We start from the raw sequence: 25,646 nt of genomic DNA, 5'->3' as shown, positions 1-25,646 counted from the left end.
AAGTAACTGTCCGCGACGACGCCCCGGTGGACTGCCTCCTGGGGAATGACCTAGAGAGCTCCCCCTGGGCCCAGGTGGAGCGCCGAGAGCATCTGGGGATGCTAGGGCTGCCCGAGTGGGCCTGCGCCACCACCCGGTCCATGACCGCCCAACCAGCCGCTGCCGCAGCCCCCGACAAGCCTACGGGCCCAGAACTGCCACCCTCCTCCGGCACGGAGGAACCTAACGATGAGGCCGGGCCATCCGAACTTTCCCCCGACGAGGCCGCCTCCCTCAGCGAGATCCCCGAGCTGGCCCAGTGGCGCCACGACGGGGGCCCCACCCGCGAACAATTCCAGCAAGAGCAGAAGGCCTGCCCGTCCCTCGAGGGGGCCCGACAGCAAGCAGCCGCCCAGGCCTCGGGGGACCCCACGGGAACCCACTGGATCTATTGGGACAATGACTTATTGTATAGCGAGCAGAAAGTCGCCGAACTGGGAGCCGGCCGGGTGTTGGTGGTTCCCCTCCGATTCTGAGAGTTCCTCCTGAACCTGGCGCATGACGTGCCCCTCGCCGGACACCTCGGGCGAGACAAAACTTACAGCCGCCTAGTGACCCATTTCTATTGGCCCCGAATGCGGAGAGATGTGGACCATCACTGCCGGTCCTGCCAGACCTGCCAGGCTAGCGGAAAGACTGGGGGTCGAGTTAAGGCCCCCCTCCAACCATTTCCAGCCATCCACACCCCGTTCGAGCGAGTAGGGATCGACATCATGGGGCCCCTCGACCCCCGAACCGCCCTGGGACACCGCTTCATCCTGGTACTGGTCGACCACGCCACCCGATACCCCGAGGCCATCCCACTCCGCACTGTGACAGCTCCAGTGGTGGGCCGGGCCCTGATGGGCATCTTCTCCAGGGTGGGGTTCCCCCGAGAAGTGGTGAGCGACAGGGGTACGAACTTTATTTCGAAGTACATGAGATCCCTCTGGCAACAATGTGGGGTCACCTACAAATTCACCACCCCTTACCACCCCCAGGGGAACGGACTGGTCGAGTGGTTCAACAGAACCCTGAAGGGGATGATCAAGGGCCTGGAAGAGCCCCTGAGGAGGAGATGGGACGTCCTGCTGCCCTGCCTCCTGTTCGCCTATCGAGAGGTACCACAGAAATCCCTGGGCTTCAGCCCCTTCGAACTGTTGTATGGGCACCCCGTCTGAGGGCCCCTCAGCCTGGTCAAGGAGGGCTGGGAGGCGAACGTCCAAGATGCCCCCCCCGACGTCTACCGGTACCTCCTGACCCTGCGGAAACAGACTCGGAAGTTCCGGGCCCTGGCAGAAGGCAACCTCGAAACCAGCCAAGAAGACATGAAACGCTGGTATGACGAAAATGCCTCGACCATCGAGTTCGAGCCGGGCCAGCAAGTCTGGGTCATGTCACCCGTGGACCCCTGCGCCCTGCAGGACAAGTGGACCGGGCCCTTCAAGGTGGTTGAGAGGAAGAGCCCCGTCACCTACCTGGTCGACATGGAGTCCCCGAGGAACCCCCTCCGGGTCCTACACGCCAACCGGCTCAAGCCCCACTTTGCCCGAACTGAACTAAGCCTGCTGCTGGCTACCGACGAAGGGGGCGAAAGCGACTCCGATCCCCTACCAGACCTTCTGGGGTCCTCGGGCCAAGACGGCTCCTTGGAGGGCGTCCACCTCTCCGCCACCCTGACCCCAGAACAGCGCCATGACTGCCGGAAGCTGCTGCAACCCTTCGCTGCCCTCTTCTCTCTCACGCCCGGGATGACCCCCTGGTGCCTCCACGACGTGGACACCGGGGACAGCCCCCCTGTGCGGCACCGCACCTACAGAGTACCCGACCGAGTCCGAGCCTGCATACAGACCGAGGTCTCCAAGATGCTCGCCCTCGGAGTCATCGAGCCATCAGACAGCCCGTGGGCCAGCCCGGTGGTCTTGGTGCCGAAGGCTGCCGCCCCCGGCACCCCCCCGGAACTCAGGTTTTGTGTAGACTACCGGGGCCTGAACGCAGTCACCAAGACCGATGCCCACCCCCTGCCACGGGCAGACGAGCTGATCGATCGCTTAGGGGCCGCCCGCTACCTAAGCACCTTCGATCTCACCGCTGGGTACTGGCAGATCAAGCTCACCCCCGGCGCCCAGGAACGATCCGCCTTTTCCACCCCCGATGGGCACTACCACTTTCGGGTGATGCCCTTCGGTATGAAGAACGCCCCAGCGACCTTCCAGAGGCTGGTGAACAAGGTCCTGGCCGGGCTAGAAGCTTTCAGCGCGGCCTACCTCGACGACATTGCCGTCTTCAGCAACCACTGGGCCGCGCACCTAGGACACCTCGGAGAAGTCCTGGCCGCTCTCCAAAGGGGCGGGCTCACAATTAAGGCCAGCAAATGCCAGATCGGTCAAGGATCTGTGACCTATCTGGGCCACCAGGTGGGGAGTGGCCAGGTGGCGCCCCTCCAGTTAAAGGTCGATGCCATCCAGGCGTGGGAGCCCCCCGCAACCCAAACCGCTGCCCGGGCCTTGGCAGTATTGTGGGGCCCCTCACAGAGCTCACTTCCAAGAAACAGCCCAAGGCGGTGCACTGGACGCCCCGCTGTCAGACCGCTTTTGAAGCCCTCAAGGCGGCCATGTGTGCTGCCCCTGTGCTACAGGCCCCTGACTACAGCATGGAATTTGTGGTTCAGACCGATGCCTCTGAGTACGGGGTCGGGGCGGTCCTCTCCCAGATGGACGCCGAGGGCCTCGACCGACCTGTGGCCTTTATCAGCCGCTGACTGCTGCCACGAGAACAGAGGTGGAGCACCATCGAGCGGGAAGCCTTCGCTGTGGTATGGGCTCTCAAGAAGCTCCGGCCCTACCTTTTCGGCACCCACTTCAGAGTCCAAACTGACCACCAGCCCTTGCGGTGGCTAATGCAAATGCGGGGCTGGAACCCCAAGTTGTTGCGATGGTCCATCTCGCTGCAAGGGATGGACTTCACCGTGGAGCACCGGCCCGGCAACGACCACGCCAATGCCGACGGCCTGTCCAGATTCTTCCGCCTCAGCGAGGAGAACCCCCAAGGAGATGGGTGACTCTCCCTGCCTTCAGCTGGGGGGACGCGTGTTGGAGCCAGCCTCGTGGCGTGGTCCTGTTCCCCCTCGCTGAGCCGCACGAGGTCCCATGCACCTCGGGGCTCCTCCATTTTGGATTGTACGTGACTCTACTTAACCACCTACGTGACCCCGCTCCACCCGGCCTCGGTCCCAGCGAGGCCCGACATCGAGGCGCCAACCCCTGGCCCGGGGGATACCACGTGAACCCTTCCCACTCCCGGCGGAGGGCAGTATCGATGGGACCCCCAACCGTCCTTCCACACCTAGGTGCGACCGCCCCACAGCTCTCTGGGGCCTGGCGCCTCTCCTGCTGGGCGTCTGGCCGCTCCCAACCCGGCCTCTACGCCCCCCCCCGGGCGCAAGGGTCCGGACATCAAAGGGCTCCAGACCTACATCTGGGGCGACCCGGCAACAGGACGACAGTTGTATCCCGGAGTCAAGAGCCCTGCTGATCGGATCACGGCTGACCCTACGGAGAAAGACTCATCCTGAAACCACCCTCTGAGCCCTGCTGACGATGTCGCGGCTCCATCGCGCTTAAAAGACCTTCACGAACCTTTGGGGCCCTGCTGACGCTGTCGCGGCCCGACCTTGTTGAACTTTCCATCAGAGCCCAGCTGACCTCGTCGCGGCTCGACCGAAGCGGACCTACCACCGGAGCCCTGCTGACTGTGTCGCGGCTCGACCCAAGCGGAACTACCACCCGAGCCCTGCAGACACCGTCGCGGCTCCCCACGTCCGAGCTGCTTTGAGACCAGCCCGCAAGGTCTGGCGCAGAACCTCCCCATACCAGGCTGGTACTAAGACTGTCCCGCTACCCTACCCCCACAAAGACATTGAGACTCTTCTGGATCACTCGATCCCCCTGTAAATATATTGAATGTGCTACCATTGATAAAGTACCAAGATAAGCAACTGATACGGAGTCCTGTGTAGTGGTGTTACTGGGCCTAGTACGATCACAGGAGAAGGACCTCTCCTAGGAGGCTTCTCGGCGGCGCTCGGCTGTAACTTCGCGGTAGGAAGGTGCCCCGGAGTAGTCTCCCCCGACTCCCCGGTGGTCCTCCCTCCAACAAAGGTTGTGTTGTGAGTGGTGAACTTAAAAAGCATATATGACAAAATATTGCACAAAGGGCAATATTTTTATTGTCTCTTTCCAGAAAAATCTTCACTTAATGAAGAAAAAAAGCTGTGGACCCAGCAATCTGTTATCATAAGCCCAAAGTGAAGGGAACTCCTGCAAGGGGGGTTACCGGAGGGCGGTGTGCATGGTTTAGCCTGTCATAGCAGCAGTGTGCATGGTTTAGCCTCTCATAGCAGCGGTGTGCATGGTTTAGCCTCTCATAGCTGTGGCGTGCATGGTTTAGCCTGTCATAGCAGCGGCGTGCATGGTTTAGCCTGTCATAGCAGCGGTGCGCATGGTTTAGCCTGTCATAGCAGCATTGTGCATGGTTTAGCCTCTCATAGCAGAGGTGTGCATGGTTTAGCCTCTCATAGCTGTGGCGTGCATGGTTTAGCCTGTCATAGCAGCGGCGTGCATGGTTTAGCCTGTCATAGCAGCGGTGCGCATGGTTTAGCCTGTCATAGCAGCATTGTGCATGGTTTAGCCTCTCATAGCAGAGGTGTGCATGGTTTAGCCTCTCATAGCTGTGGCGTGCATGGTTTAGCCTGTCATAGCAGCGGCGTGCATGGTTTAGCCTGTCATAGCAGCGGTGCGCATGGTTTAGCCTGTCATAGCAGTGGTGTGCATGGTTTAGACTGTCAGCAGCGGGCTGCATGGTTTAGCCTGTCATAGCAGCGGTGCGCATGGTTTAGCCTGTCATAGCAGCGGTGCGCATTGTTTAGCCTGTCAGCAGCGGGGTGCATGGTTTAGCCTGTCATAGCAGAGATGTGCATAGTTTAGCCTGTCAGCAGCGGCGTGCATGTTTTAGCCTGTCATAGCAGCGGCGTGCATGGTTTAGCCTGTCATAGCAGCGGTGTGCATAGTTTAGCCCGTCAGCAGCGATGTGCTTGGTTTAGCCTGTCATAGCAGTGGTATGCATGGTTTAGCCTGTCATAGCAGCGGTGTGCATGGTTTAGCCTGTCATAGCAGGTGTGCATGGTTTAGCCTGTCAAAGCAGCGGTGTGCATGGTTTAGCCTGTCATAGCAGCGGTGTGCATGGTTTAGCCTGTCATAGCAGTGGTGTGCATGGTTTGGCCTGTCATAGCAGCACACTTATGCACGTCCTGAAAGATAAACCTGGAAGATCTATTAAAATATCACCATGTCAGTAATATAAGCATTGGATCTGCACTCTAAGGAAAGGGACACATGAACAAAATGTAATGGGGACACCAACGAGGCAATGTGACCATGGACTACATGCCCAGGCCTTAACTGAGATCATTTCTAAGAAAAGCAAAGTATGAAAAACACATGCAAACCATGGGTTGAAGGAGACTGGCCCAAAGCCCACCCTCTTTGTGTCCCAGCCCTTATTGAGCATTTGTGAGGAACTTATGACATGAGGTTAGCCAGACATAACAGTGTCTGTAGCTAGACCTAAAACACACACCCTTCTTATCGACTGACACAACCCCTCCCTATTCATGGTTTGGGCTTAGTAGTTATAGTTTGGAATTTTTTTTTAGTCTTTTTCATAGGAGAGATAGTTTTGCTTGAAGCAAGGGAGGTAAAGTGTGACATACAGTATTGGGATACAATTCAAAGATTAGGTGGAGATGGACACAGTGAGAGGCAGCAGTATGGTTAGACAGGTCTATGGACACCTAGATAGACAGACAGCTCTATGGACACCTAGATGGACAGACAGCTCTATGGACACCTATATAGACAGACAGCTCTATGGACACCTAGAAAGACAGACAGCTCTATGGACACCTGGATAGACAGACAGCTCTATGGACACCTAGATGGACACCTAGATAGACAGATAGCTTTATGGACACCTAGATGGACACCTAGATAGACAGACAGCTCTATGGACACCTATATAGACAGACAGCTCTATGGACACCTAGATGGACACCTAGATAGACAGACAGCTCTATGGACACCTAGAAAGACAGACAGCTCTATGGACACCTGGATAGACAGACAGCTCTATGGACACCTAGAAAGACAGACAGCTCTATGGACACCTAGAAAGACAGACAGCTCTATGGACACCTGGATAGACAGACAGCTCTATGGACACCTAGAAAGACAGACAGCTCTATGGACACCTAGAAAGACAGACAGCTCTATGGACACCTGGATAGACAGACAGCTTTATGGACACCTAGATAGACAGACAGCTAGCTACATAGGTGGATGACTTGGGTGGAAGGACGAAGACCTAGAGCTGGGCAGCCTTTGCCCACCACAGCATCATTCTTAATCTGGGGTTCATGCTCCTACACAGGGCGACCACAACTGTCTGGAAAATTAAACAATTTTATCAGGTTAATAGAATATATAATCATAAAAATACAACATCGAAAATGTTAAATCCACTGTAATGAATTTAAATTTGGGGCTAAATATTTAGTCAGAATCCTGATTTTGATTTTGGGGAACGGAGCAAGCAGTAGTGGCTCGCGCAGATAAGAGTGGCGGGACGGGGCTGGGTGGGGGGTGCTGGAAGTCGACAGATGACGGGATAAGTAATAGGAAATAAATACATAAATAAATAAAATCACTTGGCGATGCGGAAGGTAAGTGGTTTTATTTATTTCATATTACTTATCCCGTCTGTCGACTTCCATCACCCCCCACTGAGCCGCACCGCTCTTACCTGTGCGAGCCGCTACTGAGAGCAAGTACAGCAAACAGAATCCACTATGGACGATTGGTGGCCTCAGGTGAGGAACTGTCATTCAGCAACAAAAAGAGGCGGAGCAGTGAGACAGAGTCTACAGCCCAGCTTATTGCTTTGTCTTTTAGAAATAAAACAAAATTATGAATGGCTCCAACCTTTCCAATCCCATTTTTGCATATTTTTGTTTGTAAATTGAATATACATTTTCATAAACTGTATTTGTTTGATTACAATTTTTTGAGAAATGTTTAGAGGTTCAAGTCATAGAAATTTCTCATCTTGGGGTCGCTGGCTTCCACTAGTAATTCTACGGTGGCCGACAGAAGTCAAAAGGTTAAGAAAAGCTGCTCTAGAGGCAGGCTAGAGAACTGGAGCCGTGCCATGGTCTTCCCTCCTGAGGAAGGGTAGAGAACTGCAGCCGTGCCATGGTCTGCCCTATGGAGAAAGGGTAGAGAACTGCATCCGTGCCATGGTCTGCCCTCTGGAGGAAGGCTAGAGAACTGCAGCTGTGCCATGGTCTGCCCTCTGGAGGAAGGCTAGAGAACTGCAGCTGTGCCATGGTCTGTCCTCTGTAGGACGGCTAGAGAACTGCAGCCGTGCCATGGTCCGCCCTCTGGAGGAAGGGTAGAGAATTGTGGCTGTGCCATGCTCTACCCTAAAGAAAGTGTAGAGAACTGGAGCCATGCCATACAAATGCCTCTGAGGGGAGGGCAGAGAGCTGTGCCATGGTCCGCCCTCTGAAGGAAGGATTGAGAATTGTGGCTCTGCCATGCTCTGCCCTCTAGAGGAAGTGTTAAGAACTGGAGCCGTGCCATGCTATGGCCTCTGAGGGGAGGATGGAGAGCTGTGCCCTGCCCTCTGGAGGAAGGATCGAGAATTGTGGCTGTGCTATGCTGTACCCTCTAGAGGTAGAGTTTTGCCTGCAGCACACAAGACCACGTGAGTTGGGACAATGTGGTCAGATGCTGTGTCCCGTGAAGGGAAGTTGAAGCCTCTGGGGGGAAGGGCTGGACATCTTGTGCCTCGTGCATAGTGCTAAGAAGCAGAGGGACAAGGGATGCCACACGCCCTCACAGAGGGTGTTGTTGGCTTGTTTGGTGTTTTCTGCTTGCTTGTTTGTTTGTTGTTGTGGCTTCCAGTGTGACTGCACATCTGGTCTTGGTGCACAAGTGTCAGAGGGAAGGCTTTGGGATTCTAACGCCTGCTTTTTATTTCCACAGCTGGACAAAATACAACAACGGCCGCTGCCAGTAAGTAAAGCCTCTCCTGCCCTCTGTGCACTTTAGCCCCTCCCCAGCTCTGTTCACCCTTTCTTTCTTTCCTGACACCCCCCAATGACTAGGACTGGACCATCCATCCCTAGTAACCTGAAGATATCCAGTGACTAGGACTGGGCCATCCATCCCTAGCAACCTGAAGATATCCAGTGACTAGGACTGGACTATCCATCCCTAGTAACCTGAAGATATCCAGTGACTAGGACTGGACCATCCATCCCTTGTAACCTGAAGATATCCAGTGACTAGGACTAGGCCATCTATCCCTAGCAACCTGAAGATATCCAGTGACTAGGACTGGACTATCCATCCCTGGTGACCTGAAGATATCCAGTGACTAGGACTGGACCATCCATCGCTAGTAACCTGAAGATATCCAGTGACTAGGACTGGACCATCCATCCCTAGTGACCTGAAGATATCCAATGACTAGGACTGGACCATCCATCCCTAGCAACCTGAAGATATCCAATGGCTAGGACTGGACTATCCATCCCTAGTAACCTGAAGATATCCAGTGACTAGGACTGGACCATCCATCCCTAGTAACCTGAAGATATCCAGTGACTAGGACTGGACCATCCATTCCTAGTGACCTGAAGATATCCAGTGACTAGGACTGGACCATCCATCCCTAGTAACCTGAAGATATCCAGTGACTAGGACTGGACCATCCATCCCTAGTAACCTGAAGATATCCAGTGACTAGGACTGGACCATCCATCCCTAGTAACCTGAAGATATCTAATGACTAGGACTGGACCATCCATCCCTAGTAATCTGAAGATATCCAGTGACTAGGACTGGACCATCCATCCCTAGTAACCTGAAGATATCCAATGGCTAGGACTGGACCATCCATCCCTAGTAACCTGAAGATATCCAGTGACTAGGACTGGACCATCCATCCCTTGTAACCTGAAGATATCCAGCGACTAGGACTGGACCATCCATCCCTAGTAACCTGAAGATATCTAATGACTAGGACTGGACCATCCATCCCTAGTAACCTGAAGAAGCTAATGACTAGGACTGGACCATCCATCCCTAGTAACCTGAAGATATCCAGTGACTAGGACTGGACCATCCATTCCTAGTGACCTGAAGATATCCAGTGACTAAGACTGGCCTTCAGTCTTCAGGGCTCTGTGCCACCCTTAGCAGTTGGGAAGGGCTGCTCACTGGATGGACGCTGCACACCCTCCTCCCTGCACGAGTCTAAGCACTACAGACAGTGTCTGGAGAGCTCTCCGTGCTCCACCAACCCCCGGCTGGCTGTACTCTATATACTGCTAGTTACCTCCCCCCAACGGATGCTCTCTTGCCTCCTGTCTGCGCTCTCTCTTGTGCTCTCTGGCCTCCATCATCTAGATGTGCATTGCACAGGCTGGCTGTGCTCCCTTCTGAAATGTGCTTTGCTGTGTTCTCCCCTGGTTATGCTGCTCCTCTCTCTGGCAGTGCCAGCCTTCGCTGACTGTGCTCCACTGGCCGTTGCTACTGCTTCTATGTATCTGTGCTCCTTCTCGCTGACTGCTCCCTCCCACTGGCTGTGCTCCCCTCCCTCTGGCTGTGTTCCCTTCCCACTGGCTGTTCTCCATCTTACCGGCTGTGCTCCCCTCCTTCTGGCTGTGCTCTCCTCCTTCTGGCTGTGCTACCCTTCCTCTGGCTGTGTTCCCTTCCGCTCAGCTGTTCTCCCATCCCTCTCTGTGTGCTTCCAACCCCAAAGGCTGTGCTCCCCTCAATCTGGCTTGCTCCCCTCCCTCTTGCTGTTCTCCCATTCCACTAGCTGTGCTCCCCTCCTTCTGGCTGTGCTCCCCTCCCTCTGCCTGTGCTACCATCTCACTAGCTGTTCTCCCATCTCACTGGCTGTGCTCCCCTCCCATTTGACTATGCTCTCTTGGGCCACCTGTGCTGCCTTGCACTGGCTGTGCTCCCCTCCCTCTGGCTGTGTTTACCTCCCACTGGCTGTTCTCCCATCTCACTGGCTGTGCTCCCCTCCCTTTAGCTGTGTTCCCCTACCACCGGCTGTTCTCCCATCTCACTAGCTGTGCTCCTCTCCTTCTGGCTGTGTTCCCCTCCCTCTGCTCTCATCTCACTAGCTGTGCTCCCATCTCCCTGGCTGTGCTCCCCTTCCATTTGACTTTGCTCTCTTGGGCCACCTGTGCTGCCTTGCACTGGCTTGCTCCTCTCCCTCTGGCTGTGTTCCCCTCCCACCGGCTGTTCTCCCATCTAACTGGCTGTGCTCCCCTCCTTCTGGCTGTGCTCTTCTCCCTCTGGCTGCGCTCCCCCTCCTCTGGCTGTGTTTCCTTCCCGCTGGCTGCTCTCCCATCCCTCTCTCTGTCCTCCCAACTCCACAGGCTGTTCTCCCATCTCACTGGCTGTGCTCCCCTCCTTCTGTCTGTGCTCCCATCTCACTGGCTGTGCTCCCCTCCCAATTGACGATGGGCCACTTGTGCTCCCCTCTCTCTAGCTGTGCTCTCCTCCCTCTGGCTGCACTCACCCTCCTCTGGCTATCCTCCTCTCCTGCTGGCTGTGCACCCCTCCCTCTGGCTGTGTTCCATTCCCGCTGGCTGTTTTCCCATCCCTCTCTTTGCTTCCAACCCCACAGGCTGTGCTCCCCTCCCACTGGCTGTCCTCTCCTCTCACTATCTATGCCCCATCCCTCTGTCTATGCTCCCCTCCCTCTGGCTCAGCTCCCTTCCCACTGGCTGTGCTCCCCTCTCTCTGGCTGTGCTCCCCTCCCTCTGCATGTGCTCCCATCTCACTGACTGTGCTCCCACCCCAATTGACTATGCACTATTGGGCCACCTGTGCTGCCTTGCACTGGCTGTGCCCCGTCCTCTGGCTATGCTCTCCACCCTCTGGCTGTACTCACCTTCCTCTGGTTATCCTCCTCTCCTGCTGGCTGTGCTCCCCTCTCACTGGCTGTGCTCCCCTCTCTCTGGCTGTTCTCCCCTCTCTCTGGCTGTGCCTCTCTCCCACTGGCTGTGCTCCCCTACCACTGGATGTGCACTCCTCCCTTTGGCTGTGCTCTTCTCTTTCTGGCTGTGCTCCCCTCCCTCTGGCTGTGCTCCCCTCCCACTGGTTGTGCTCCCCTCCCTCTGGCTGTGCACCCCTTTCTCTAGCTGTGCTCCACTCTAACTGGCTATGCCCCATCCCACTGGCTGTGCTCCCCTCCCTCTGCCTGTGCTCCTATCTCACTGTCTGTACTCCCATCTCACTGGCTATGCCCCATACAATCTGACTATGCTCTCTGGGGCCATCTGTGCTGCCTTGCACTGGCTGTGCTCCCCACCCACTGGCAGTGCTCTCCTCCAACTGGCTGTGCTCCCCTCTCTCTGGCTGTACTCCCCTTCTACTGGTGGTGCTCCCCTCTCTCTGGCTGTGCTCCCCTCCAAGTAGCTGTGCTCCCCTCTCTCTGGCTGTGCCCCACTCCCACTGGTTGTGCACCCCTCCCACTGGCTGTGCTCCCCTTCCTCTGACTGTGCTCTTCTCTCTCTGGCTGTGCTCCCCTCCCTCTGGCTGTGCTCCCCTTCCTCTGACTGTGCTCCCCTCCTTCTGGCTGTACTCTCCTCTCTATGGCTGTCCTCCCCTTTTTCCGGCTGTGCTCCCCTCTCACTGTCCGTGCCCCATCCCATCTACGCTCTCTTGGGCCACCTGTGCTGCCTTGCCCTGGCAGTGCCCCCTCCTCTGGCTATCCTCCCTTTCCACTGGCTATGTTCTCTTGTGCTGTCCATGCTATCTTGCACTCATTGTGCTTACTTTTGCTTGCTCCCATCCCCTCCTTTGTAGGTGTGCCATCTCCACTGAATGTGCTTTTTATTTTGTGTTTATCAACAGCCACCACAGCAGCAACAACAGCAGCAACCACAGCTGCCACAACAGCGGCCACAATAGCTGCCACAACGGTGGCAACCACAGCAGCCACCACAGCAGCTACCACAGCAGCTACAACAGCAGCAACCACAGCGGCCACAACAGCAGCCACAACAGCTGCTACCACAGCAGCTACTACTGTAGCTACCACGGCAGCCACAACAGCAGCAACTACTGCAGCAACAACAGCAGCAACCACAGCTGCCACAACAGCAGCTACGACAGCAGCAACAACAGCAGCTACCACAGCAGCCACAACAGCAGCTACTACTGCAGCGACAACAGCAGCAACCACAGCAGCAACCACAGCTGCCACAACTGCAGCTACCACAGCAGCTACCACGGCAGCCACAACAGCAGCAACAACAGCAGCCGCAACCACAGCTGCCACAACAGCAGCAACTACTGCAGAAACAACTGCAGCCACCACAGTGGCAACAACAGCAGCCACAACAGTGGCAACAACAGCAGCCACAACAGCTGCTACCACAGCAGCTACTACTGTAGCTACCACTGCAGCCACAACAGCAGCAACTACTGCAGTGACAACAGCAGCAACCACAGCTGCCACAACAGCAGCAACCACAGCAGCAACAACAGCAGCAACCACAGCTGCCATAACAGCAGCAACAACAACAGCAGCTACCACAGCAGCCACAACAGCAGCAACAACAGCAGCTACCACAGCAGCCACAACAGCAGCAACCACAGCAACAACAGCAGCAACCACAGCTGCCACAACTGCAGCTACCACAGCAGCTACCACGGCAGCCACAACAGCAGCAACAACAGCAGCCACAACAGTGGCAACAACAGCAGCTACAACAGCAGCCACAACAGCTGCCACAACAGCAGCAACAACAGCAGCAACCACAGCAGCCACAACCACAGCTGCCACAACAGCAGCAACTACTGCAGAAACAACTGCAGCCACCACAGTGGCAACAACAGCAGCAACAACAGCAGCAACAACGACAGCAGCAACAACAGCAGCAAACACAGCAGCCACAACCACAGCTGCCACAACAGCAGCAACAACTGTAGCCACCACAGTGGCAACAACAGCAGCAGCAACCACAGCAGCTACCACAGCAGACACAACAGCGGCAACAACAGCATCTACCACGGCAGCCACAACAGCGGCAACAACAGCAGCCACAACAGGTTCTACTACCACCACCGCTGGAGGCGCAACTACTACCACCGCTGCTGGAGGCGCCACTACTACCACCGCTGCTGGAGGCACCACTACTACCACCGCTGCTGGAGGCCCCACTACTACCACCGCTGCTGGAGGCCCCACTACTACCACTGCTGCTGGAGGTGCCACTACTACCACCGCTGCTGGAGGCGCCACTACTACCACCACTGCTGGAGGTGCCACTACTACCACCACAGGAGGGGCCACTACTACCACCGCTGTTGGAGGTGCCACTACTACCACCGCTGCTGGAGGCACCACTACTACCACCTCTGCTGGAGGTGCCACTACTACCACCGCTGCTGGAGGTGCCACTACTTCCACCGCTGCTGGAGGCCCCACTACTACCACCGCTGCTGGAGGTGCCACTACTACCACCGCTGCTGGTGCCACTACTACCACCGCTGCTGAAGGGCCCACTACTACCACCGCTGCTGGAGGTGCCACTACTACCACCACAGGGGGCGCCACTACTACCACCGCTGCTGCAGGTGCCACTACTACCACCGCTGCTGGAGGCGCCACTACTACCACCGCTGCTGGTGCCACTACTACCACTGCTGCTGAAGGACCCACTACTACCACCGCTGCTGGTGGCGCCACTACTACCACCACAGGGGGCGCCACTACTACCACCGCTGCTGGAGGTGTCACTACTACCACCGCTGCTGGAGGCGCCACTACTACCACTGCTGCTGGAGGTGCCACTACTACCACCGCTGCTGGAGGCGCCACTACTACCACCACAGGGGGCGCCACTACTACCACCGGTGCTGGAGGTGCCACTACTACCACCGCTGCTGGAGGCGCCACTACTACCACCGCTGCTGGAGGCGCCACTACTACCACCGCTGCTGGAGGCGCCACTACTACCACCGCTGCTGGAGGCGCCACTACTACCACCACAGGGGGCGCCACTACTACCACCGCTGCTGGAGGTGCCACTACTACCACCGCTGCTGGAGGCGCCACTACTACCACCGCTGCTGGAGGCGCCACTACTACCACCACAGGGGGCGCCACTACTACCACCACTGCTGGAGGTGCCACCACTACCACCGCTGCTGGAGGCGCCACTACTACCACCGCTGCTGGAGGCACCACTATTACCACCGCTGCTGGAGGCGCCACTACTACCACCGCTGCTGGAGGCGCCACTACTACTGCCACAGGAGGCAACACGGCCACCAGAGCAGGAGGTAATGCATGTGTAGTTTATTCATTTATCATTCTATTCTTTTTGCACTCTCAGCACTCATCCTTTGTTTCAAGTACATACAACACAAGACTCGCATGGGTTGCCACTGTTAGTGACTTCTGCAGGCCCCTCCCTTGCATCACTCACACTTTAAAGACAAGCAGGCTCTGGCACTTAATAGGGCTCCTTCATGCAAAGGCCTGTACTGATGTGTGCTGGGGTTTCCCTGAAGACCAGGGTTCTACTGTGGAGACACACACCGGAAGAGAGGGTGCTACTTATGGGTCCATCCATGCCTTCGCGGGCAGATATGTACTGGGCGTTCCCTGCACCCCGACCCCCAAAGCCCCTACTACGGTGCTCCATGCCTCAGCCTGCAGATGTGTACTAGGTGTTTCCTGGACACGCCTACCCAAAGCCCTACTAGGGTGCTCCATGCCTCAGCCTGCAGATGTGTACTGGGTGTTCCCAGCATCCCCCCACCACGCTCCTCCCTAAAGCCCTACTTGGGTGCTCCGAGCCTCAGCCTGCAGGTGTGTACTGGGTGTTCCCTGCACCCCCCCCCAAAGCCCATACTAGGGTGCTCCGTGCCTCAGCCTGCAGATGTGTACTGGGTTTTCCCTGCACCCCCCCCCCCCCAATGCCCATACTAGGGTGCTCCGAGCCTCAGCCTGCAGATGTGCACTGGGTGTTCCCTACAATCCCCCCCCCCCCAGCCCTACTAAGGTGCTCCATGCCTCAGCCTGCAGATGTGCACTGGGTGTTCCCTACAATCCCCCCCCCAGCCCTACTAAGGTGCTCCATGCCTCAGCCTGCAGATGTGCACTGGGTGTTCCCTGCACCCCCCCCCCCTCCCCCAAAGCCCATACTAGGGTGCTCCGTGCCTCAGCCTGCTGATATGTACTGGGTGTTCCCTGCACCCCCCTTCAAAGCCCATACTAGGGTGCACCATGCCTCAGCCTGCAGATATGTCATGTGTGTTCACTGCAATCCCCCCCCCACCCCCCAAAGCCCTGCTAAGGTGCTCCATGCTTCAGCCTGCAGATGTGTACTGGGTGTTCCCTGCACGCCCCCCCAAAAGCCCATACTAGGGTGCTCCAAGCCTCAGCCTGCAGATGTGTACTGAGTGTTCCCCGCACGCCCCACCAAAAGCCCATACTAGGGTGCTCCAAGCCTCAGCCTGCAGATGTGCACTGGGTGTTCCCTCCCCCCAAAGCCCATACTAGGGTGCTCCAAACCTCAGCCCGCAGATGTGCACTGGGTGTTCCCTGCACCCCCACGAAGCCCATGCTAGGGTGCTCCATGCCTCAGTCTACAGATGTGTGCTGGGTGCTCCCTGCCATCTACCATGTGGCAGAAACCAAGTCATAGAATGTCCTTTTTTCAAAATTTACTTTTGCATACTTTGTTTCTAAGGGGAAAATACAATTAACCTTGAAAATGAGGATTCTCTGTTGGGTTTTTCTGCAAGGTTCACATAGATGCTATCTATCTATCTATCTATCTATCTATCTATCTATCTATCTATCTATCTATCTATCTATCTATCTATCTATCTATCTATCTATCTATCTATCTATCTATCTATCTATCTATCCATACAAGGCTATCTATCTATCTATCTATCTATCTATCTATCTATCTATCTATCTATCTATCTATCTATCTATCTATCTATCTATCTATCTATCTATCGCTCTATCTATCTATCCATACAAGGCTATCTATCTATCTATCTATCTATCTATCTATCTATCTATCTATCTATCTATCTATCTATCTATCTATCTATCTATCTATCTATCTATCTATTTATCCATAAAAGGCTATCTATCTATCTATCTATCTATCTATCTATCTATCTATCTATCTATCTATCTATCTATCTATCTATCTATTTATCCATAAAAGGCTATCTATCTATCTATCTATCTATCTATCTATCTATCTATCTATCTATCTATCTATCTATCTATCTATCTATCTATCTATCTATCCATAAAAGGCTATCTATCTATCTATCTATCTATCTATCTATCTATCTATCTATCTATCTATCTATCTATCTATCTATCTATCTATCTATCTATCTATCTATCCAAGGCTATCTATCTATCTATCTATCTATCTATCTATCTATCTATCTATCTATCTATCTATCTATCTATCTATCTATCTATCCATAAAAGGCTATCTATCTATCTATCTATCTATCTATCTATCTATCTATCTATCTATCTATCTATCTATCTATCTATCTATCTATCCATAAAAGGCTATCTATCTATCTATCTATCTATCTATCTATCTATCTATCTATCTATCTATCTATCTATCTATAAAAGGCTATCTATCTATCTATCTATCTATCTATCTATCTATCTATCTATCTATCTATCTATCTATCTATTTATCCATAAAAGGCTATCTATCTATCTATCTATCTATCTATCTATCTATCTATCTATCTATCTATCTATCTATTTATCCATAAAAGGCTATCTATCTATCTATCTATCTATCTATCTATCTATCTATCTATCTATCTATCTATCTATCTATCTATCTATCCATCCATAAAAGGCTATCTATCTATCTATCTATCTATCTATCTATCTATCTATCTATCTATCTATCTATCTATCTATCTATCTACCTATCCATAAAAGGCTATCTATCTATCTATCTATCTATCTATCTATCTATCTATCTATCTATCTATCTATCTATCTATCTATCTATCTATCTATCTATCTATCTATCTATCCATAAAAGGCTATCTATCTATCTATCTATCTACCTATCTATCTATCTATCTATCTATCTATCTATCTATCTATCTATCTATCTATCTATCTATCTATCTATCTATCTATCTATCTATCTATCTATCTATCTATCTATCTATCTATCTATCTATCTATCTGTCTGTCTATCTGTCTGTCTGTCTATCTAGCTGTCCGTCTGTCTGTCAATCAATCTATCTGTCTGTCTATCTATCTATCTCTCTGTTCATCTATCCATCTATCTATATATGTAACTATCTATCCATCCATTTTTAGAAAAAGATAGAGTTATATATTTTTCAATGAACAATGATTTCATTAGAAAAACATTACTGAGAAACCAAACGTCTTTCCCATTGTAATAAAAAGTCTATTTTGACATTTTAGAACTATATTTACTAACTGGGATATGACTGGGGGTACACTACTATGTCCCATTCTTAACATATATTTGATCTTGGATTTCACATACATTATAATTTCTATGTACAATAAAGTAGTGTTTAATTTCTCCTGTTTTCGCTTTTATTGTATTTTTAATTGAATCATGTTTCCTTAAAATTGTGTTTCCTTACAACTATTTCCTATAATTTTCAACGGATTTGTATTTGATCAAAATGATCTTTCCTTAAAATTGTTTTTCCATGATTTGGTTTCCTCCAATGTGTTGTCTTCATTTTCTCTTTCCATTAATTCACACACATCAATGCAGAACACCTCCCAAGACTGGTGTGATGGTAAAGTCTATTTAGGGAACACTGATCTCTAGTGGACAAACGGAGCATAGCATTGGTGAAAACCTGAGACTGCCAGCGTTATGGATTCTTCACACCCTTCCTCTCTTTCTTTTCTCCGACAGAGACAACCAATGGCACCACCGCCACAGGAAGCGTCTCTATCAAAGGTCTAGAAAGCTGGGAGATCATTCTTATCGCCCTGGGGGCCATCCTTGGAGCAGGCCTGCTGCTCGGGGCCTGCTTTGCGGTAAGCATAAAATAGCTGTAGTATCTATCACTAGAATAGAGGATTGGCAACAACATGGCTGTGTGATCTGCTCTGAGGTTTGGCTACAACATGGATGTATGTGGCTTTGCAACAACATGGCTGCTTGATCAGTGTTGAGGCTTGGCAACAACATGGCTGACTGTATCATCACATGGCTGCCTGTATCATCAGTGCTGAGGCTTGGAAACAACATGGCTGCCTGTATCATCAGTACAGAGGCTTGGAAACAACATGGCTGCCTGTCTCATCAGTACGGAGGCTTGGAAACAACATGGCTGCCTGTATCATCAGTGCTGAGGCTTTGCAACAACATGGCTGCCAGTATCATCAGTGCTGATGCTTGGCAACGACATGGCTTCTTGATTAGCTCTAAGGCTTTGCAACAACATGGCTGCCCGTATCTTCAGCTCTGAGACTTGGCAGCAACATGGCTGCTCGATCCATGCTGAGGTTGGCAACAATATGACCGAGTCTGGGAAACAATATGGCCGAGTCTTGGCAACAACTTGGCTGAGTCTTGGCAACAATATGGCCGAGTCTTGGCAACAACATGGCTGAGTCTTGGCAACAACATGGCCGAGCCTTGGCAACAATATCGCTGAGTCTTGGCAACAACATGGCTGAGTTTTGGCAACAACATGGCTGAGTCTTGGCAGCAACATGGCTGAGTCTTGGCAACAACATAGCTGAGTCTTGGCAAAAACATGGCTGAGGTTAGGCAGCAACATGACTTAGTCTTGGCAACAACATGGCTGCCCGATCAGTGCTGTAGATTGGAGCAACATGGATGAGGCTTGGAACGCTGTGCAAGCAAGAGATGTTTTCTAGGAGAGACTGGCCAAAATCAATAGGTCATTGAGTGAAAGCCACTGAATGGAAGGTACTCCATGGGAGTGACTGACACAATCATAATCTGTGAGTCACTTTGAGTAAGTCATCTAATGTCAATAATTAACAGCAGTTGATTCTTAACCATTAATTAACATTGATCACAAGTAGATGGAGTCACTGATTGAGTCTTTGAATTAGAACGTCCAAATAGTCATTTTTGGGTAGAATGGTTGAGTGGGGGTCCTTGAATATGAGACTATTACAATAACAATAATGAGAATTATTTATTTGTTTGGAGTTCATCTTTGGATAACTACCTGTGTCGCTGTTTAAAAGCGCCTGAATTATTACTCAGTTCATGGTCGCTACTTAAGAAGCTTGGAAGTGTATAAAATGAGGGACAGGTTCACAAAGGCAAACTTACACTTTTGAGTAAGTTTACGATTGCTTGGTATTCACAAAGGGATTTACAAGAAGTATCTTTATGAGTGCAGAGTCTCCAAACATAAAATTATGTGCGGAGACTCTGCGTTCATAAAGATACTACTTGTACACAGCTCAGGTATGTTCTTCTGTAAGGGGGTCATTGCTTATGATATGATAAAATATGTCCCAGATAGAAACATCTCGCCACAGCTCCAGGATGTTCTTCTGCATGGGGATCATTTCTTATAAGACATGTCCCCGATAGAAACATCTCTCCACAGCTCAAGTATGTTCTTCTGTAGGAGGGGGGCGGGGGTATTTCTTATGATAAGACATGTCCCTATTAGAAACATCTCTCCACAGCTCAAGTATGTTCTTCTGTGAGGGGGTCATTTTTTATAAGACATGTCCATGAGAGAAACATCTCCCCACAGCTCAGGTATGTCCCTCTGTAAGGAGGTTATTTCTTATGATAAGACAAGTCCCTCTTAGCAACATCTCCCCACAGCTCCAGGATGTCCTTCTGTAGGGAGGGATTCCTACCATATCAGGTTTCTCTTAATAAACATCTCCAAAGGCTTGAGCACATCCTTCTGTGAGGTGGTAAGGTCTGATGGGAAGGCACGACACTGACAGGAACATTGTGTGACAGCTACTTCCACCCTCTGTGGGGGTTGTTCTTCACCAGAATATCCCTTTGGGGTGAAGCTCTCCCCACAACAGGGACTGTAGCAGTCTTCTGGTGCCACCCATCTTTATTCTTGAGGAATCTCTCTCAGCGAAGGCGCTCACTCTGTGAACAGTGTCATTCTGCCTTGCCCACATCTCAGATGTTTTGGTGTTGCTATTTACCCATCCCTCCTTTCTTCTTTTTCAGCTTGCCTCAGGACCATTTTCTGGCCTGTTTGGAGGATTGTTTGGGGGCTCCTTTTCCCCAGCAGCTGGCAACTCTGGGATCGAGATGACAGGGAGGGCAACGAACATGACCAGATACTACACCCACGATGGACAACATGACGCGAACTGCCATACCCGGGAGCACCCTCATGAGCACAGAGCTCACACCCATGACAACAGGCTCAATCGCAGTTGTTCTGATGACTGTGACGTCAGAGAAGCTCGCTACTGCCCTTGATTAAAGGGCACCCAGAACACTTACGCCTGAACGTGCTGGAGATAAAGGACACCCAGAACGCTTACGCCTGATAATGCTGGAGTGGATTGTGGACCCAAGCCAAGTGCACATGTTCCTTGTAGGGGGTGTGGCAGTAGCAGCTTTGCATTGGCTGGTAACAATGGAAACCATTGGCTTCTTCACGTCCTCTTCTGAAGACTTCCTGATCTCTGGGCATCCGGCAAGGCACTGGCACTTACTTGACCTCAGGGCCACCTCCAGTGACAGCAATGACTCCGTAAGCATCCATCATCATCCCACCTCTACTTATCTTATTACAGACATTGTTTTTGTAAGAAATCAGACTTCCCACTTGCTAACAATGTCATTAAAAACCTGAAGCTCCTTCCCACACCAATCTCTCTTGACCTGGTTCTACTCCCTCCCAATAGACCACTCCCACTTTCTTCCAGAGGATGAGGTGTGGAATCCACACTCTCACTCTCCTTCAGCAAGAGGCAGATACTGTGCAGACTCCTAGCTTCTGCAGGGCAGATATGCAGAGAGACTCCTCACATACGCACATGAATTCTAGCACCTATTTATCTCACCAGGCATCTTTGTCTTGACTACTGTTAGAAAAAAGGTTGTCCCCAATTACTTTTAGGTCCAAGAGGGGGGAGAAAGACAAATATATAAAGTATCAGCCTCTTAACCGACCTATATCTCTTTTAGCGCCAATAAGTGCTCACAAAAGTCTTAATATAAATACATCAATAATTCCCCATAAACAATAAACTCACTGTCTACAAAAATGTTTTCCTTTTTGTCTTTTGTTTTTTTTATTTATTAAAAATATCAAAATATATGACTATTTACTTTCTGTGTTTTCTCTTATAATTTGCAATTAATCATAAAACATATATGTACATACAGTCATTAATGTGAACATAGTGCACATAATTATCAAATCACAGTTATTTGGAAAGATAAGAAAAACCCCAATTGGCACCATAAGTTCTACATTCTCACCTCACAACCGTTCTTGCATTCCAACAGTCATACCGCACAAAGGAAAAAAGAGAGAAAAAGAAGCTTAATTATAAAGCAGTAAGATATATAACTGAATGGATCAACTGGGATATGATTATTTTTTGGTTGTTTCCCAGAGTCAAATATAACAAATGTAACGTTGAATAGTATTTCCTCCTTTGTTCTGCTTTAGTCGATCCTTATAGGATTTATTGTCCAGTTATGTTGTAGCTGGTCTACGTACGTTTCGGAGAACTGTATTTGGCATCACCTTCCTCAGGACCAATGCCAAACAATTTTTTATTTCTGTGCAACAAGGGGGATTCTTATAGTAGGCAAGACATCAGAAGTTTTCATGTTCTCATCGCCCTACGGCTTCCAAAAGGACGGGTGTTATAACAAGGTTTATACACAGATAGTGTAATCCTTGATATCTGAATAGTGATCACAGTAAGGATTTCTTGCGTTTATATTGATTTCGTATAGCCAAGATAATAACAGGTGATCTAGGTGCTGCTCCTCTATCTCCTTGGTGATGCTATACCTTAAAGATTCTGATATGATTGTATCTTTTTCTGGACCTCTTGTTCAGCTAATAGGGTAATTATCGCTCATCTGGGTATTAACAGAGCACTGTGATTCTTTTATATTTCATTATCTGTTGAATTGCCGATTCCTTCTCAGACATCGTCGGACTTGAGAGTTTTGTGCCGGTTTCTTATCTGTCCAAATAACTGTGATTTGATAATTATGTGCACTATGTTCACATTAATGACTGTATGTACATATATGTTTTATGATTAATTGCAAATTATAAGAGAAAACACAGAAAGTAAATAGTCATATATTTTGATTTTTTTGATAAATAAAAAAAAAAAAAGACAAAAAGGAAAACATTTTTGTAGACAATGAGTTTATTGTTTATGGGGAATTATTGATGTATTTATATTAAGACTTTTGAGATCTTTGTCTTGACTTACACTGCAACATATTTATTATTGATATTTATATAATATGCTCTATACATTTTTGATGCATTCAGCTGTTATTAATGTATGTGAATTACGGTAATGTGGATGGTTTCTCTGGTTTGAATGGAAGATTAGCATTACTGCACATCATGGATGGTGCAGTAGTGCCAGAGAAGACTGTCTATAAAACCATCTCATGTACTTACATTGAAATAAAGCTACTTGACCAATATTCTGTTCTGCTTCCTCTTTTACTCATTGGTAATACAGTTGACTTTGCCCTAGGACATTGATCCCTGATGATAGTGGGCCATCTTGTACAGGCACTACCCAGTATGGCCACTGTCATCAGTTCTCATGAGCTCCTTAGTCTTCACAAAGTCATCAGGTCATCTAACAGTTGCCTGATACTTTTCTATGTTGTTGAGTTTTGGGGTAACAATGACAAGGAGAAGTGGGGTAAGAGGACCACCCTTCATTGACAACTTGCACTCCTTGGAATTTGGTCCTGCCCTGAATAGGGCTTCTGAATGCATATGGGTGGATGTCTAAAAGCTCAAGAGAGAACTCAATGACTCGTTTCCTCTAATGTGTGCTTTAAATCCATACCATTATGCAGCCATCACACAATATGTGTGAGATCTAAACCCATGTTGCTGCAGGATCGATATGTATCAGAACTGCTTGATCTGGAAACCCTTCCACTCACCCAAGAAAGAAGTATGTTTGGCAGTACGCTCAATATATAGAAAATAAAGACAATAATCATAAGAGCAATCACAGGCACTGACCGTATAATCTACTAAAATCATGAAAGTAACATGGGTATTCACACAAACAGTAACATCACTCCCACTGTGAGACTTAAAAGCCCCAGTCAAGTTGTTCACAAATTGAGATGGCTCAAAGGCTCTCTTGTTTGAAGTATAAGTTTTTCTTTCACAAGTGCTGTGTGTGGAGGCGAGTGTCAATATAGAAATTTACAGTGGAGCTGGTAGGGAGGAATCAAGAACCTAACAAAACAATAAAGGCACCACAAGAAAGAAGTGAGGAAACCTTTACATGGACTATGAGTTAACAATTACAATATCAAAATAAGGGTGAGGAACAAAAGGTTTAAGTTAAGGTAAATATCAAATTAATAAAACATATTAACTGGTTACAACTAAATAAAGGTCAGAGGTAAACTTGGGGTCAATCTCAATAACCTGAACAATATAATCAAAAATAAATAAAAATCTAAATTCCACAGTGCTATACAATAATGTTTTGGACCAAATTCATCATTCCTAAATTGTTCTTATGGCAAATAACAGACAAAATGGTCATTGTGAGAGCACCTTGTCAATATGGTGGACTCCACAGGTTGAGCAGGTGAAGTAGAGCCATCAGAAGCCAAGCGTATCTTCCATCTGTCGATGAGGAGAGGGAATCTCTGCATTGGGGGATGGGAAGCAGCCAATGTTTGGAGTTGCCACACATCTATCATTCCTAAGAAGTGGACCTATGTATCCACCAGGGAGGCCCAGTCAGTTAAGGGTCTTACATAGGCAAGAAATGTGGCCTGAACTCCATCAGCAGGATGGTGAACTCCTGCAGAGTGTTATTTTAGAACTTCACTTAGATTTGTGGTGATAAAGTTCTTTGTGCCAGTTCTGCAAGGTCTCCTTAGAGTTTGTGCCACTTTTGCCAAAGCAGAGTACTTGCTTCTAAAAAGAAATGTACTGATTTTGGATAAATTCTTTGTACTGCAGTATTTCAACTTCTGCACAGACCTGGGCTCAGATCCTTACACACAACTATTATTCTCTGATTTAGAGATGCTAGGGCCAATTAAAAAAAGAACTGGTCCCAAACATATTACTGGGCACACTTTAGATCTCATTTTCACAAATGCCTTGGACCTACTTGTGGACCCCCCTCTCCCTTATTATGGTCAGACCATTCTATTATAAGTTTTCATAGACATATCAAAGGGAAATAGACCAGCAAGACGAACAATTCCCTAAAAGAGACAAGGCTTTGGAAGAAATTCTCCAATTCTTCGCTCTCTTCCATCTTTCCAACCCAACATGTCTCTAAGCCCTCTGATATGAATACTGCTCTGACAACCTTCCAAGCTTAACCGCTGTATCTCCACTAAGTCTCATTCTCCCTGGCTCATGCAACAACTAAAACAAGAGAAACCAGTCTGTAAGAAATTGGAGAGAAGGTGGCGCACTTGCAAATCCCTCTCAGACAACACCACTTATAAATCAGCCAGAACCAGTTATCATAAAAAGCTTAAAGTAACTCAGAAGACCCACATTATTAATAGAAGCGACAGTGCGGGCAACTCAACCAAAGAACTATTTAAAGTCCTAAATGAGTTCATGAGGCCCACTGCCTGTACATTGTCCATCCCGGCCTCCCAGGAACTGTGCGACGCTCTTGCAGAACATGTTGAAGAGACAATTGAGAATAACTCCCAAAGCAATCGAAGGTCAAAAACAAGCAATGATCCATATCAATAAAATGCATGATATATTAAACTCAGTGTAAACTAAAGATGATCTTTTAACATTTTATATCTTTAATGTAATTTGATTAAAAGCATTTCTAAACATGTATCAAACAGACAATTGATTTTAGACATATTAGACACACTATATTCGAGGACAACACTTAATAAAGTACAATATAACGCAGTACAATAACATGAATATTGGACAACAAAAAATTCACAAATTAATACAGTGCTCAATACAACATGGACAAAAACATGATAAAGAGACAGTGGCTGTGAGATGGATCTTCTAGGCGCGTTTCGGTGCACACGGCGCCTTCATCAGGAAAGCCACAAAGTTTCTGCATATTAATCAAATGGTAAGATGCGTGGCGAAAAAGATCACAAAAGGCTACCAGATTGCATAAAGGATATATCCAGGTCCTATATAAGGAATACGGATGTGTACACCTCAAAAATAGTCCTGTCAAAGTCCGATGGTAATGCGCAATGCACACAGATCCAGAATGCAAAATAATGATAT

At 49.6% G+C, this 25,646-nt stretch overlaps 1 protein-coding gene across 1 annotated transcript in view; it reads left to right on the top strand.

The window, feature by feature from the left end:
- The window catches only part of LOC146869725 (uncharacterized), a 28,914-nt gene extending 6,063 nt beyond the window's left edge, over window positions 1-22,851 (top strand). The window contains exons 2-5 of the mRNA XM_085613376.1: window positions 8,121-8,150; window positions 12,018-14,453; window positions 18,098-18,222; window positions 20,378-22,851. Of these exons, the coding sequence (XP_085469502.1) occupies window positions 8,121-8,150; window positions 12,018-14,453; window positions 18,098-18,222; window positions 20,378-20,635 (2,849 nt within the window). The 3' untranslated portion in view covers window positions 20,636-22,851. The remainder of the gene's footprint in view (window positions 1-8,120; window positions 8,151-12,017; window positions 14,454-18,097; window positions 18,223-20,377) is intronic.
- The last annotated feature ends 2,795 nt before the right edge of the window (window positions 22,852-25,646 follow it).

Source organism: Triturus cristatus, chromosome 1_1 (assembly GCF_964204655.1).
Source record: "Triturus cristatus chromosome 1_1, aTriCri1.1, whole genome shotgun sequence".
NCBI classification, from domain to species: Eukaryota; Metazoa; Chordata; class Amphibia; order Caudata; family Salamandridae; genus Triturus; species Triturus cristatus.
Note: the sequence above shows the minus strand (reverse complement) of the source record. Positions and strands in the feature narration are given on the sequence as shown.